We start from the raw sequence: 13,747 nt of genomic DNA on the forward strand, positions 1-13,747 counted from the left end.
TTTTCCTGGAATTGGGATACTTGTCCAATACTAAGTATCTCTCCTTTATATTTTCACATGCTCCATGGTATCTGTCAAATACCCAGTCATATTATTTTCCAAATGTCCAGACATTTGGGAAAATGTACCAATTTCATATCTCTCCTGAAGGCCTCTGTCCTCCACCCATTCTGGACTCATGCTGCAGACGTGAGGCACGGCTTTCAGCCTAGAATTCCCTTTGCTGCTCTCCTGTGTCAGATCCCTCTGTCCTAGGTCCCTGTACTGTCACTGAGATGTCTGATGGCATCCTCGTCTCCTTTCTGCTCCTTTATATGTGATTCATTCTCTCTCCATTGATAAAGATATAGATGTAGATGTAGGTACAGGTACAGGTACAGATGTAGATGTAGATTAACCGATATAGATATAGAAACAGATATAGATATAGACGTATATATAATTGATGTTGTCAAAGACCTGTTTTAATTTCATTGATTTATTTCTACTGTTTTCTGTCTCTGATTTCATTGAATTCCATGCTTATCCATATTGTTTTCTTCATTCTGCTTCTTTTTTTGTAGTTTAGTAAGGTGAAAGCCTAGATTACTAATTTTAGAATTTTCTTCTGTCCTGAAACAACCATTGAATGACAAGTTTCCCTATTAACATTGCTTTAGCAGCATTTTCAAAATTTTGATTCATGTATCTTCATGTTCATTCAGTTCAAAATGTTAATTTCTAATTTAATTTGTGACTTCTTCTTTGATCCCTGTGATATTTAGTAGTACGCACTTTAATTTTCAAATATTTGAAGATTTTCCAGGTGTCTTTCCATAAGTTATTTATAGGTTGTATCTGTTGTGGCAAGGGTACATATGCTATATGATTTGAACTTTTTAAAGGTATGGTAGTTTATTTATTTTTGCCCAGAATAGGTTTTATCCTAAAAACTTCCATATACACCTGACAGATTGTGTATTCTGCTGCTTCTAGTTGGAGTGTTCCAGAAAACGTCAGTTATTAAATATTTTCTATGTCCTTGTTAATTTTTCTACTAGTTCTATCAAATAATGAAAGAGGAGTATTGCATTCTCTAACTATTGGTGGACTTGTCTATTTCTCCTTTCAGTTCTGTCAGTTGGTATTTTGAAACTCCGTTGATAGGTGAACTCATTTAGGAATATTATGTTGCTCTGATGAATTAATGGCTTTATTATTATGAAATGTTCCTTCTTATTTCTAAAAATATTATTTCCTTTGAAATCTACTTTTTTTAATGATGATGTAGTCACTCTAGCTTTTTTTAACGTCCTTTATATTCTTTATTTTATTTTTATTTTTTTATTATTAGTTTCAGGTGTAGAAAACAATGTAATAGTTCGACATTTATACCCCTCACAAAGTGATAACCCCCTCCCCCAATCTACTACCCCTCTGACATCGCACGCAGCCGTTACATTTCCACTGTCTATATTCCCTATGCTGTACTCCACTTCCTGTGAATATGTGTGTGTGTGTGTGTGTGTGTGTGTGTGTGTGTGTGTGTGTGTGTATAATTATAGTTGACATTCATTATTATTCAGCTTCAGCATCAGGTGTACACTGCAGTGGTCAGGCACCTACACCGTCCCTGAAGTGGTCTCCCTAATGAGACAAGTGTCCATCGGATACCCTACAAAATCTTTACAACATTATTGATTATATTGCCAACCTGTCGTTCGTATCCCCGGGGCAATTTTGTGGTTACTGATTGTGCTGTCTAATCCCCTCACCTTCTCCCTCATTTCCACCCCTTCCCATCCAGGAACCCTCAGTTTTTCCTCTATGTCTCTGAGACTGTTTCTAATTAGTTTGTTCATTTATTTTATTCTTTAGATTCCATATGTAAGTGAGATCATGTGGTATTTGTCTTTCTCTGTCTGACTTATTTCACTTAGCATAATATTCTCTTCATCCATCCATATCCTTGCAAATGGTAATATTTCATACTTCTTTATGGTTGAGTAATACTACATTGTATAAATGTACCACAGTTTCTTAATCCAGTCATCCACCGATGGGCATTTTGGTTGTTTCCATGTCTTGACTATTGTGAATAGTGCTGCAACAAACTTAGGGGTGCATACATTTTTTTGAATTAATGTTTTGGGTTTCTCTGGGTAGATCCTGTGGGGACAGACTCCCATAGAGCAGGCTCTAGGCCTTGCGTGGGGAGATGCTGGCTTGCGTAGTAAATGACCATCAACTGTGATTGGTTGGCGATCACCTGTAACCGGTTAGCCAATTGGCTATTGATGTAACTGCTGGGACTACATTGATTGGTTGGTTGCCTGGCAGGCAGAAAAGTGAATGGCGGACTGCGGATGGTGTGGATCCTAATGCGTGTGTCTCGCCTCACCGCCAGCAAGAATATAGTGGTATGCCTCCCCTATCTATGGCTCCGTGGGTGCTCCTTTTTGGCCTCACCATATCCTGCATTCTTATGTGGGGAGCAGGACCAGAGATCCCACATGACACCCTGCATGACAGATACCTAGCAGTGGAATTGCTGGGTCATAAGGTAATTCCATTTCTAGTTTTTTGAGATACCTCCATACTGATTCCCATAATGGCTGCACCAATTTGCAATCCCACCAGCAGTGCACAAAGGATCCCTTTTCTCCACATCCTCGCCAGCACTTGTTGTTTGTTGATTTATTGATGATAGCCATTTTGACTGGGGTGAGGTGGTATCTTATCATGGTTTTTATTTGCATTTCTCTTATGATTAGTGAGATTGAGCATTTTTTCATATGTCTGTTTGCCATCTGTATGTCCTCTTTAGAAAAATGTCTTTTCATGTTCTCTGCCCATTTTTAAATTGGGTTGTTTTGTTTTGTTGAGTTGAATGAGGTTTTTTTAAAATAAATTTGGGATATCAACCCCTTATTAGATATATCATTGACAAATATCTTCTCCCATTCAGAAGGATGCCTTTTTGTTTTATTGATGGTTTCCTATGCTGTGAAAAAACTTTTTAGTTTGACGTAATCCCATATGTTTATTTTTTCTCTTACTTTCCTTGCCTGAGAGGATTTGTCAGTAAAAATATTACTAAGGGTAATGCCTGCAAACTTTCTTCCTATATTTTCTTCTAGTTTTATGGTTTCAGATCTTACATTTAAGTCTTTAATCCATTTTGAATTTATTCTTGTTTGTAGTGCAAGGAAGTGGTTCAGCTTCATTTATTCCCCAGAACCATTTATTGAATACATTGTCTTTACCCCACAGTAAATTCTTGCTTCCGTTGTCATAGATTAAATGATCATATAGGCATGGATTTATTTCTGGGTTCTCTATTCTGTTCCATTGATCTATGTATCTGTTTTTATACCAATACCATGCTGTTTTGTTTACAATAGCCTTGTAGTATAATTTGATGTCAGGTATCGTGATACCTCTCACTTTGTTCTTATTTCCTAAGATTGCCGTGGCTATCCAGGGTCTTTATGGTTCCATATAAATTTTAGGATTATATGTTCTATTTCTGTGAAAAATGTCCTTGGTAGTTTGACAGGAATTGCACTGAGACTGTATATTGCCTTAGGCAGTATGGACATTTTAACTATGTTAATTCTTCCTATTCATTAGCATGGTTTGTGTTTCCATCTATTTGTATCTTCTTTATTTTCTCTGTTCAGTGTCTTATAATTTTCTGAGTACAGGTGTTTTACTTCTTTGGTTAAATTTATTCCTAAGTATTTTATAGTCTTTGAAGCAATTGTAAATGGGACTATTTTCTTAATTTCTCCTTCTGATAGTTTATTTATTTTTGGTATATACAAATGCAACTGATTTCTGAATATTAATTTTCTATCTTGCTACTTTACTAAATTCATTTCTCAGTTCTAATCGTTTTTTGGTGGAGTCTTTGGGGTTCTCTCTATATAGTATCATATCATCTGCATATAATGACAGTTTTACTTCCTCCTTACCAATTTGGATAGCTTTTATTTCTTTTTCTTGTCTGATTGCTGTGGCTAGAACTTCCAGAACTTGTTGAATAGAAGTGGAGAAAGTGGGCACCCTTGCCTTGCTCCTGACCTTCAGGGGAATGGTTTTAGCTTTTCCCCATTGAGTATGATGTTAGCTATGGGTTTATCATATATGGCCTTTATTATGTTGAGATATGATCCCTCTATTCCCATTTTCTTAAGAGCTTTTATCATAAATCACTGCTGGATTTTGTCAAATGATTTTTCGGCATCTATTGATATGATCATATGATTTTTATTTTTTATTTTGTTAATGTGCTGTATCACAGTAATTGATTTGCGGATATTGAACCAATTTTACATACCAGGAATGAATCCCTTGATCATGATGTGTGATCTTTTCAATGTATTGCTGAATTCTGTTTGCTAATATTTGGTTGAGGATTTTTGCATCTATGTTCATTAGGGATATTGGCCTGCAGTTCTTGTTTTGTAATGTCTTTGTCTGATTTTGGGATCAGGGTGATAGCAGCCTCATGAGAAGTGTTTGGGAGATTGCCCTCCTTCTGGATTTTTTGGAATAGTTTGAGGAGAATAGGTGATAATTCTTTTTTGAATGTTTTGTAAAATTCACCTGTAAAGTCATCTGGTCCAGGGCTTTTGTTTTTCGGGAGTTTGTTGATTACTGATTCAATTTCCCTGTTAGTAATCAGTCTTCAAGTTTTCCGTTTCTTCTTGAGTTAACCTTGGAAGGTTGTATGCTTCTAGAAAATTATCCATTTCTTCCAGATTGTCTAATTTGTTGGTGTACAGTAATTTCTTTAAATTTTTTGTATTTCTGTGGTGTCTGTTGTTTCTGTGGTGTCTGTTTTCCTATTTCATTTCTGATTTTATTAATTTGGGTCCTCTTATCTTTTTTTTTTGATGAGTCTGGCTAAAGGTTTGTCGATTTTGTTAATCTTCTCGAAAAACCAGCTCTTGGTTTCATTGATCTTTTGTACTGTTTTTTTGCTCTCTGTTGCATTTATTTCCAGTCTTATCTTTATTATCGCCTTCCTTGTACTCCCTTTAGGCTCATTTTGCTTTTCTTTTTCCAGATCCCTTAAGTGTAAGGATAAACTGTTGATTTGAGATTTTTCTTGTTTCTTTAGGTAGGCCTGCATTGCTAAGAATTTCCCTCTTAGGACTGCTTTTGCTGCATCCCATAGATTTTGGGTCGTTGTGTTTTCATTTTTGTTGTCTCGGGATATCTTTTGATTTCTTCCTTGATCTCATTGTTGACCCATTCATTATTAACATGTTATTCAGCCTCCATGTATTTGTGTGTCTTCTAGTTTTTTTCTTGTAATTTAATTCTAATTTCATAGCGCTGTGGTTAGAGAAGACACTTGATATGATTTCAGTTTTCTTAAATTTATTGAGACTTGTTTTGTGGTCTAACATGTGACCTATTTTGGAAAATGTTCCATGTGCGCTTGAGAAGAATGTGTATTCTGCAGCTTTGGGGTGAAATGCTCTAAAAATATAGATTAAATCCAACTGGTCCAATGTGTCCTTTAAGGCCGCTGTTTCCATGTTGATTTTCCATCTGGAGGACATGTCCTTTGTTGTCAGTGCTGTGTTGAAGTCCCCTACTATGATAGTGTTACTGTTGATTTCTGTTTTTATGTCAGTCAATATCTGTTTTATATATTTAGGTGCTCCTTTGTTGGGTGCATATTTACTAGGGTTATGTCCTCTTGTTGGGTCAATCCCTTTATTATTATGTAGTGCCCATCTTTGTCTTTTAATATATTCTTCATTTTAAAGTCCATTTGTCAGATATAAGTATTGCTACTCCAGTTTTTTCCTCATTTCCACTTGCATGAAATATCTTACTCCAACCCTTCACTTTCAGCCTGTCTTTTGATCTGAGGTGAGTCTGTTGTATACAGCATATGCAAGGGTCTTGTTTTCTTATCCACTCAGCCACCCTATGTCTTTTGATTGGAACATTTAATCCATTAACATTTAAAGTGATTATTGATAGGTACATAGTTATTGCCATTTTGTTATTTGTATTTCTGGTGTTCATTAGTTAGATTGTTTTCATTTTTCTTCTGCTTACAGAAGTCCTTTTAACATTTCCTGCATTGCTGGCTTGGTGGTAATGAATTCCTTTACCTTATTTTTTTCTTGGAAGCTCTTATCTCTCCTTAAATTTCAAATGATAACCTTGCTGGATAAAGTCATCTAAGTTGTAGGCCTTTGTTTTTCATCACTTTGAATACCTCCTACCATTCCCTTCTGGCCTGCGAAGTTTCTGTAGAAAAGTCATTTGATAGTCTTACAGGAGTTCCATTGTATGTAACCCACTGTCTTTCTCTTGCTGCTTTTAGGATTCTCTCTTTGTCTTTAACCTTTGCCATTTTAACTATAATGTGTCTTGGTGTGGGCCTGTTTGGGTACATCTTAGTTGGAACTCTCTGCACTTCCTGGCTTGTATGTCAATTTCCTTCACCAGGTTAGGGAAGTTTTTGCTCATTCCTACTTCAAATATGTTCTCGATCACTTGCTCCCTCTCTTCTCCTTCTGGTATTCCTATGATGCGCATGCTGTTGCACTTGACGTTATCCCACAAGTCTCCTAAACCGTTTTCATTGTTTTGTATTCTTTTTTTCTTTTTTGTTATTCCACTTGGGTGATCTCTGCTAACTTGTCTTCTAAATCACTGATTCGATCCTCTGCCTCATTTAACCTGCTGGTAATTGTTTCAAGTGTGTTCTTTATTTCAGTTATTGTATTCTTTAGTTCTAACAGGTTGTTCTTTATGATTTTTCTATCCTTCTTTATGTCATCACTAAGTTCCTTAGACATTCTTATCATCAGTGTTCTAAACTCTGTCTCTGATAGATTGGTTACCTCTTTTTCATTTAGTTCCAATTCTGGAGGTTTCTTCTGTTCTTTTATTTGAGACACGTTTCTTTGTTTCCCCATTCTGGCTGACTCTCTGTATTTGCTTTGATGTATTAGGTAGATCCCCTAGGGTTCTCAGTTTTTGCTAGGTGGTCTTATGTAGTATGTGTCCTTATATTTGAATTGCACCCATTCTCTATTCTCCTGTGCATGTGCTCCAGAGGTGACCCTTGTGTTGTGTGTATTCTCTTGTTAAAGTTGAGCTTCAATTCCTTTTGGCTTGTGAGTAGGTGGGATTGACTCCTAGGCTGACTAGTTGTGAAACTTGGCTCTGCCCACAGTGGATGATCTGCTGCGTGAGGGTTGACCACTCAAATGAGGCTTGGCCCCTATGGGCTCTTGTGACTGTAGAGAATTTACACTGGGTGTGTCACTTGTATATCAAACCTGGTAATACTCTGGTTAGGTCTGGAGTTGGCCTCTGTGTGTTGAATCTTGTGTCTCTTGGCTGGGCCCTGTTGTAGGGCAATTTCAGAACAAAACAAATCAACAAGCCCAACAACAACAACAAAGGAAAAACCCAATACACTCACATGTAAAAGCAACTGATAACCAACACTCAACATAGGGAAATATATATATGTATATATTTGCCTTTTAACATAATATATAAATCAATACAGAAAAATGGAAAGAGGGAGGAAAATTAGGGAAAGGAAAAGAAAAAAGAAATGAAGAGAGAAAGGGGAATATATATACACGTATATATATATGTGTGTGTGTGTGTATATATATATATATATACGTATATATATGCTAAAAATGATAATAATACTGAAAGGAAGACAAAAAGGAGAAAGAAAGAAAGAAAGAGAGAGAGAGAGAGAGAGAGAGAGAGAGAGAGAGAGAGAGAGAGAGAAAGAAAGAAAGAAAGAAAGAAAGAAAGAAAGAAAGAAAGAAAGAAAGAAAGAAAGAAAGAAAGAAAGAGCAGCCCCAGTCTTGGCTTAACCCAACCAAGCTATCTCCAGGTTGTCCTCTGCTGTACAAAGAGTCCTCTGCGTCATGTGGAGGCAGAGCCGGCCACCTGGTGTCCAGAATGACCCTGGCAGTGCAGTTCTAGATGAGTGGGGTTATGGGGTGTGGTTGTTAGATTTTACAAAGTCAGTGCAGTTTCTGTTCTCGCCTGCACAGACGCACACTTAAAGCACCACAACCAGCCACTGGAAGGTGGGCTTATTCCCTGTGCCCAGGTCTCCCCAGTCTTAGGACACTTCTTCCGTCGGCAGGGTGTGGAGAGCTCGAGATTTCTGAGCTGCTGAAAGCCCAGAGCTGCTTCTGCCACCCGCTCCTGACTCCTGTGTGTGTCTCTGCAGCTGTAATTGCCTTGCCATGAGCAGACCAGAGAAGGGGGCTGGGAAGGCATGTGCCTCCCGGCCGGGCTTCTTCCCTAGGTCACAGCTGCAAGCCGGCTTTTTCCAGATCCTAAGCGCTACAGCTCCTCTGTAATCTGACAACCACTCCTCAGTTCAGAGACCAGCTTGAGACTCTGGAAAGGCGGGGGAAGGATTGCTGTGGGAGAGTGCGGGGGAGGGGCTCAGGTATGGAGTTTGCTTTTTGTCTGACCTAGGGCCCAGCTGGAGATCTCAGCTGAGGTTACTGCCTCCAATGTTGGATACGCTGCTCTCTTGGTGGGAGAGATCAGCTGTGGGACGCAGGGAAAGAGCCCAGAGCCAGGATGCTGCAATCTCTGGTCTAAGCCCTGGGGTCCCGCATCACTGCAGTCGCAGAAGTGGGCCACATCTCCACACTACTCTCTTCCCTTTTCCCCTACTCGCCCAGTTTGCCCACCTTCAAGTAATCCTAGTGGAGTCTCTTAGCTGTTCTGTGTCATGAGCAGAGAATCCTTTGATGGGTTATAAATGTTCAATTTGTGGTAAGTTCCAGAGGAGAACTCATGAAGCCCACTTCACTGCCGCCATTCCTCTGACATCATCCCACCACTAGCTTTCTTTTGGTTGATTTCTGCATAGTATATCTTTTTCCATTCTTATAGTTTTAACTATCTATCTTTATATTTAAAGTGGATTTCCTGGAAAAGCATATTAATGGGTAAATCCTTTTATCTAATATGGTGGCATTTTATCTAATATGTGGCATTTCAATTGGAATGTTTAAAACATTTACATTTAATACAATTATCAATATGTCATATGTCTTCGTTTAAGTCTAATCTCTTGCCATTGGTTTTCTGTTTCCACCAACTGCCCTTTATTCCACTTTTTCTTTTTTCTTTCCTTCTTTTGTACTGAGTGTTTTTGATGATTTTATTTTATCTCCAGAATTGGCTTCTAAACTATAGCTCTTTTTAATTACTTAGGTGTTCCAGGTTTTACAATATTCATCTGTTCTGGATTTGTCCACCTGGAGTGTGGCATGGGAAGTTCCTACAGGCAGGTAAGCTGGTGCAATCATTGAGCTTCCATTGTTTGTTTCCCTCTTTCAAGCAATGTGTTGGGTGCTGCCTGTTGTCAAATGTATTGACAAAGTTGTTTCCTACACCTTGTCTGGTTTTCTAGATGTTTATGTTGCAAATACAATTCCGGGAGAGTTTATTCTTCATGGGTGGAAATAGACGTCCACACGATAACTTAACTATTCTGAATGACTATGTTTTAAAATCCTCCAGATTAAAAAAAAAAATTATATATTTTTCACTCACATGGAACTTTCTTTGCTCATCCATAAGTTGAAGCAATAAAAACTAAGGATTAGAGTCGTTTCTAAGGTCATTCATCAAATGACCAATCTTGTTCAGAACTTGAGAAAGTTCAGCCTATGTCAGGCAAGTGATCTTCCATGAGCTCTCACTCACTACTAGACAATTACTGAACAGAATCTACCAAATTACTTCTAGCAAGCATCTTAACAGAAGCAAAATACCATCTGCTTTATAAATTATGTTTTCTTCCTTTTTTTTTTTTCCTCAGCAGGTAGAAAGGACAAATGAAGGAAAATCGTCATAAGACAATGCAAAGCCCAGGGACAGGAGTTGCTTCTCAAGACCAACATTTAAGTGCCATTTGACTTAGCTGCAGCAAGATTCCTATCAGGGAGTCTCTCGGGTATCAGTGTATAATTACCATCACTACAAATCGTTTCTGCCTTGATCATAAGTTGACTCTAAAAACAGACAAACAATAAATAGTAATTTGGAAATCAATGGCATAGAAATAGAAAAATGGTGAAGCAATAAGAGAGACTCTTTACATTTGGTGTAAAGAAAGAAAGTGGTCACACACAAAGTGACGACTAAGGATACCAGCATTTAAGGGTATGCAAAGAGGGGGAATGAGGGAAAATATCCATTTCCCACTTAAATCATTTTGCTCTTGATCTGTAAATTGCATCATATTCTATTTCTACTTCTACCTACTTACTACGCATCCTAATCCTAACTCAAACTTTTTCCGAGGCCTCTCAGCAGAGTGGAGAGCAATCAATCTTAAACCGTTCCTCAGTAGCTTTATTTGATTCAGGATAAAGTGCATTTAATGCCAAATTTTTAAGCTACAAAATTACTCTGGTTCCAATAAACACAAAATTATGAAGCAAACAAAACCTTTACTATCTTTAGCTGAACTTTACTACTTGCCCAGAAACACAGAGCTCATTGCCCAGAAAATGCCACAGATCAATAAATCAGAATTACTATAGGAGGAACCTGACGTCATTATTTTTTTAAACTTTCCAGGTGATTATTGTGTATAATTAAAACTATGAATAAATACCCTAGAATCCCAGGTTCAATGAAAAATTAGGACAAATTCCAGATGCTTAATGAAAATTCATATTTGTATAGGAACTGAAGATTTGAAAAATATTCCATATATATATATGTATATAGTTCAAGTTCATATTTTCTTTCACTTGGGATCCATTTTCCATTTCCTGGCCCTTTGGTAAAAACATTTACTATCTTAATTGTAATTTAACATAAATTTTAAATGTTCAGCATTGAGTTTAAGAGTCATTCATTGTTTTATTATCTTTAGATAGAAAATATTACTCAACTCAATTCTTACTTTTTTGCATTTGGGCATGCATAAGGCAAAGCAAGGTTAATCTGAAAGTCACCAAGAAGTGATATACAGCTCCTTTCTCATCTAGACACTTCCTTTCATTTCTTTCACTAATTTCTACTTTATATAGATATATATATATATATATATATATATATATATATATATATCTCTTTGGAATTGATATTATAATTCCATTTATTCTCAAATGTAGAAATTGATTTGTCACCCAGTAATTCATAGGACTTTACCTACCAGACTACACTATCTGGTTTTGCGATAAGGTTGCCACACATTTTCATTTCATGGGTAATATTATGGGATTGCCTAAATGACAAGAGAGAGTCTCTTTCTGAGGCAAAGTTCAGCTCCAAACCTATAAGTAAAACACAGTTGCATTTACCTCTATGGTAAGTGAGGAGCATGAGGGTGGTAAAACCTCCAAGAAGGCCCTTTTTTTCTCACCTTTATTTCCTCCAAACGACACCAAAATTGTCTGATTGCTGAAAAGCATTAGGGGAGTATGGACACACAGGAAAGAGGTCAAGCTCACTCAGTAAGGAACAGATGTTGGTCCCTAGCCTCACCACAAAGGCTCAGATGCAGCCCTCCATAGGCTCTTCTCTCTTATCCCCACAGGGCTCCCAAAGGAGAATGGCGACAGAAAATCACTCTACAGTGACAGAGTTCATTCTTGGGGGATTAACAAATCAGCCAGAGCTCCAGCTCCCCCTCTTCCTCCTCTTCCTGGGGATCTACTCGGTCACCATGATAGGGAACCTGGGCATGATAACTCTGATTTGGGTGAATGCTCAGCTTCACACCCCCATGTACTACTTCCTCCGCAATCTGTCACTCCTGGATCTCTGCTACTCCTCTGTCATTACCCCTAAAATGCTGGTGAACTTCGTGTCAGAGAAGAACATCATCTCCTATGCCGGGTGCATGTCACAGCTCTACTTCTTCCTCGTGTTTGTCATTGCCGAGTGTTACATGCTCACAGTGATGGCCTATGACCGCTATGTCGCCATCTGTAGCCCTTTGCTTTACAACATCACCATGTCTCATCTTGTCTGCTCCCTGCTGGTGGCTGTCGTCTACCTCATGGGCCTCATTGGCTCCACCATTGAGGTTAGCCTCATGTTAAAACTGCCCTATTGTGAGGTTCTCATCAGTCATTACTTCTGTGACATCCTCCCCCTCATGAAGCTCTCCTGCTCTAGCACCCGTGATATTGAGATAACCATCTTCTTTTTGGCTGGATTTAACATCATAGTCACCAGCTTAGCAGTCCTTGTTTCCTATGCCTTCATCTTCTCCAGCATCCTACACATCAGCACCAGAGAGGGACGGTCCAAAGCCTTCAGCACCTGCAGCTCCCACCTTGCAGCTGTGGGATTATTTTATGGGTCAGCTTCGTTCATGTACTTAAAACCCTCCACAGCCAGTTCCCTGGCCCAGGAGAACGTGGCCTCCGTGTTCTACACCACAGTGATCCCCATGCTGAACCCCCTCATCTATAGCTTGAGGAACAAGGAGGTAAAGGCTGCCATGCAGAAAACCCTGAGGAGAAAAATATTTTGATGCAGAAGTTATTATTCTTGCTCAATTTCATGAGTAAGTTTTTATAAATGCCAGCCGGAAGTCCTCTGCATACCCAGCCACGATGGCAAAAAATCACTTCTCTACATGGTTCAGTGAATGCCTCCTTTTCTTCTTCCCACTTCGTTTCCTCTCTCTACTTCATTGCTGTTTGAAGCCAGCTGATTTCAAGTTCATATTTTCATTCTCTTGGGATCCATTTTCTATATCCTGAGCCCTTTGGTAAACATTTAGTATTTTAATTGTAATTTAACGTAAATTTTAAACTTCCAGCATTGAGTTTAAGAGTCATTCATTGTTTTATTACCTTTAGATAGAAAATATTACTCAACTCAATTCTTACTTTTTTGCATTTGGGCATGCACAAGGCAAAGATGGGTGACTTTAAAGTCACCAAGGGTGATACACAGCCCCTTTCTCATCTTGAGTCTTTCTTTCATCTCTTTCACTCATCTCTACTTATTCCTGCCCAAGAACTTCTCTACCTGATGCCTTTGTGTAAATTTCCTAGTAACCCTAAAAATAATACTAGCTGCTAACATGGTTTTGGGTGTTTATTCTGAGTCATATAACTCTTTCAAATGCTTTGTATGCATTATTTCAATTATACCTCACCACAGATAGATATACTTATTATCCCCATTTCACAGATATGGAAAGATGCTTTAGTCACTTGCTCGAGGTCACATAGATGGTAAACAAAGACACGGGGGTTTAAACCCAAGCCAAAGTCTGCCAGACACCACATTCCTGGCTCTCAATCTTTATCTTCTTTGCTTTATGCTAACACTCCCTTTCTACAGCCTATCAAGCCTGCCTAGTTATGCTCTTCAAATTTCAAATGCCTCCTGAAAAAAATTTCTCAGACCCCCACTTTTTATCATCCACCCTAACCTCTTCCCATTTATAGGCAACTTCTTCAAGATGACTAAGGAAAGATTACACTAGAGTGACCAATTCAATGTGGTTTTGGAACTAAAAGCCCGACATTCTGGGAAACCCTTCAGTCCCAAACAAATCAGAATGCTTGTTCACCTCAGATTACACATGCTGCAGAATCTTTTGTCCTGTTTAATAACTGATAGATCTATGGGCTACTCACTCAGTATACCAGTGGCCATGGGACAAACATTGCCCCTTTAACGATATCAAGGATATTTGTTTTAGACTCAGCAGTGAGGATTTTGCGCAAAGGATTTGTAGACATCCTCTTGT

At 38.3% G+C, this 13,747-nt stretch overlaps 1 protein-coding gene across 1 annotated transcript; it reads left to right on the forward strand.

Moving 5' to 3' along the window:
• The first annotated feature begins 11,563 nt into the window (after positions 1-11,563).
• On the forward strand, positions 11,564-12,514 carry LOC117017683 (olfactory receptor 8A1). The gene has a single exon (XM_033098168.1). The coding sequence runs from the start codon at positions 11,585-11,587 to the stop codon at positions 12,512-12,514; it is 930 nt and encodes a 309-aa protein (XP_032954059.1). The 5' UTR covers positions 11,564-11,584.
• Positions 12,515-13,747: the final 1,233 nt, after the last annotated feature.

The sequence above is a fragment of the Rhinolophus ferrumequinum genome, chromosome 25, assembly GCF_004115265.2.
Source record: "Rhinolophus ferrumequinum isolate MPI-CBG mRhiFer1 chromosome 25, mRhiFer1_v1.p, whole genome shotgun sequence".
NCBI classification, from domain to species: Eukaryota; Metazoa; Chordata; class Mammalia; order Chiroptera; family Rhinolophidae; genus Rhinolophus; species Rhinolophus ferrumequinum.

Coding starts and splice junctions, on each gene's coding strand:
- LOC117017683 (XM_033098168.1), top strand. CDS start 11,585: ATGGCGACAGAAAATCACTCTACAGTGACAGAGTTCATTCTTGGGGGA.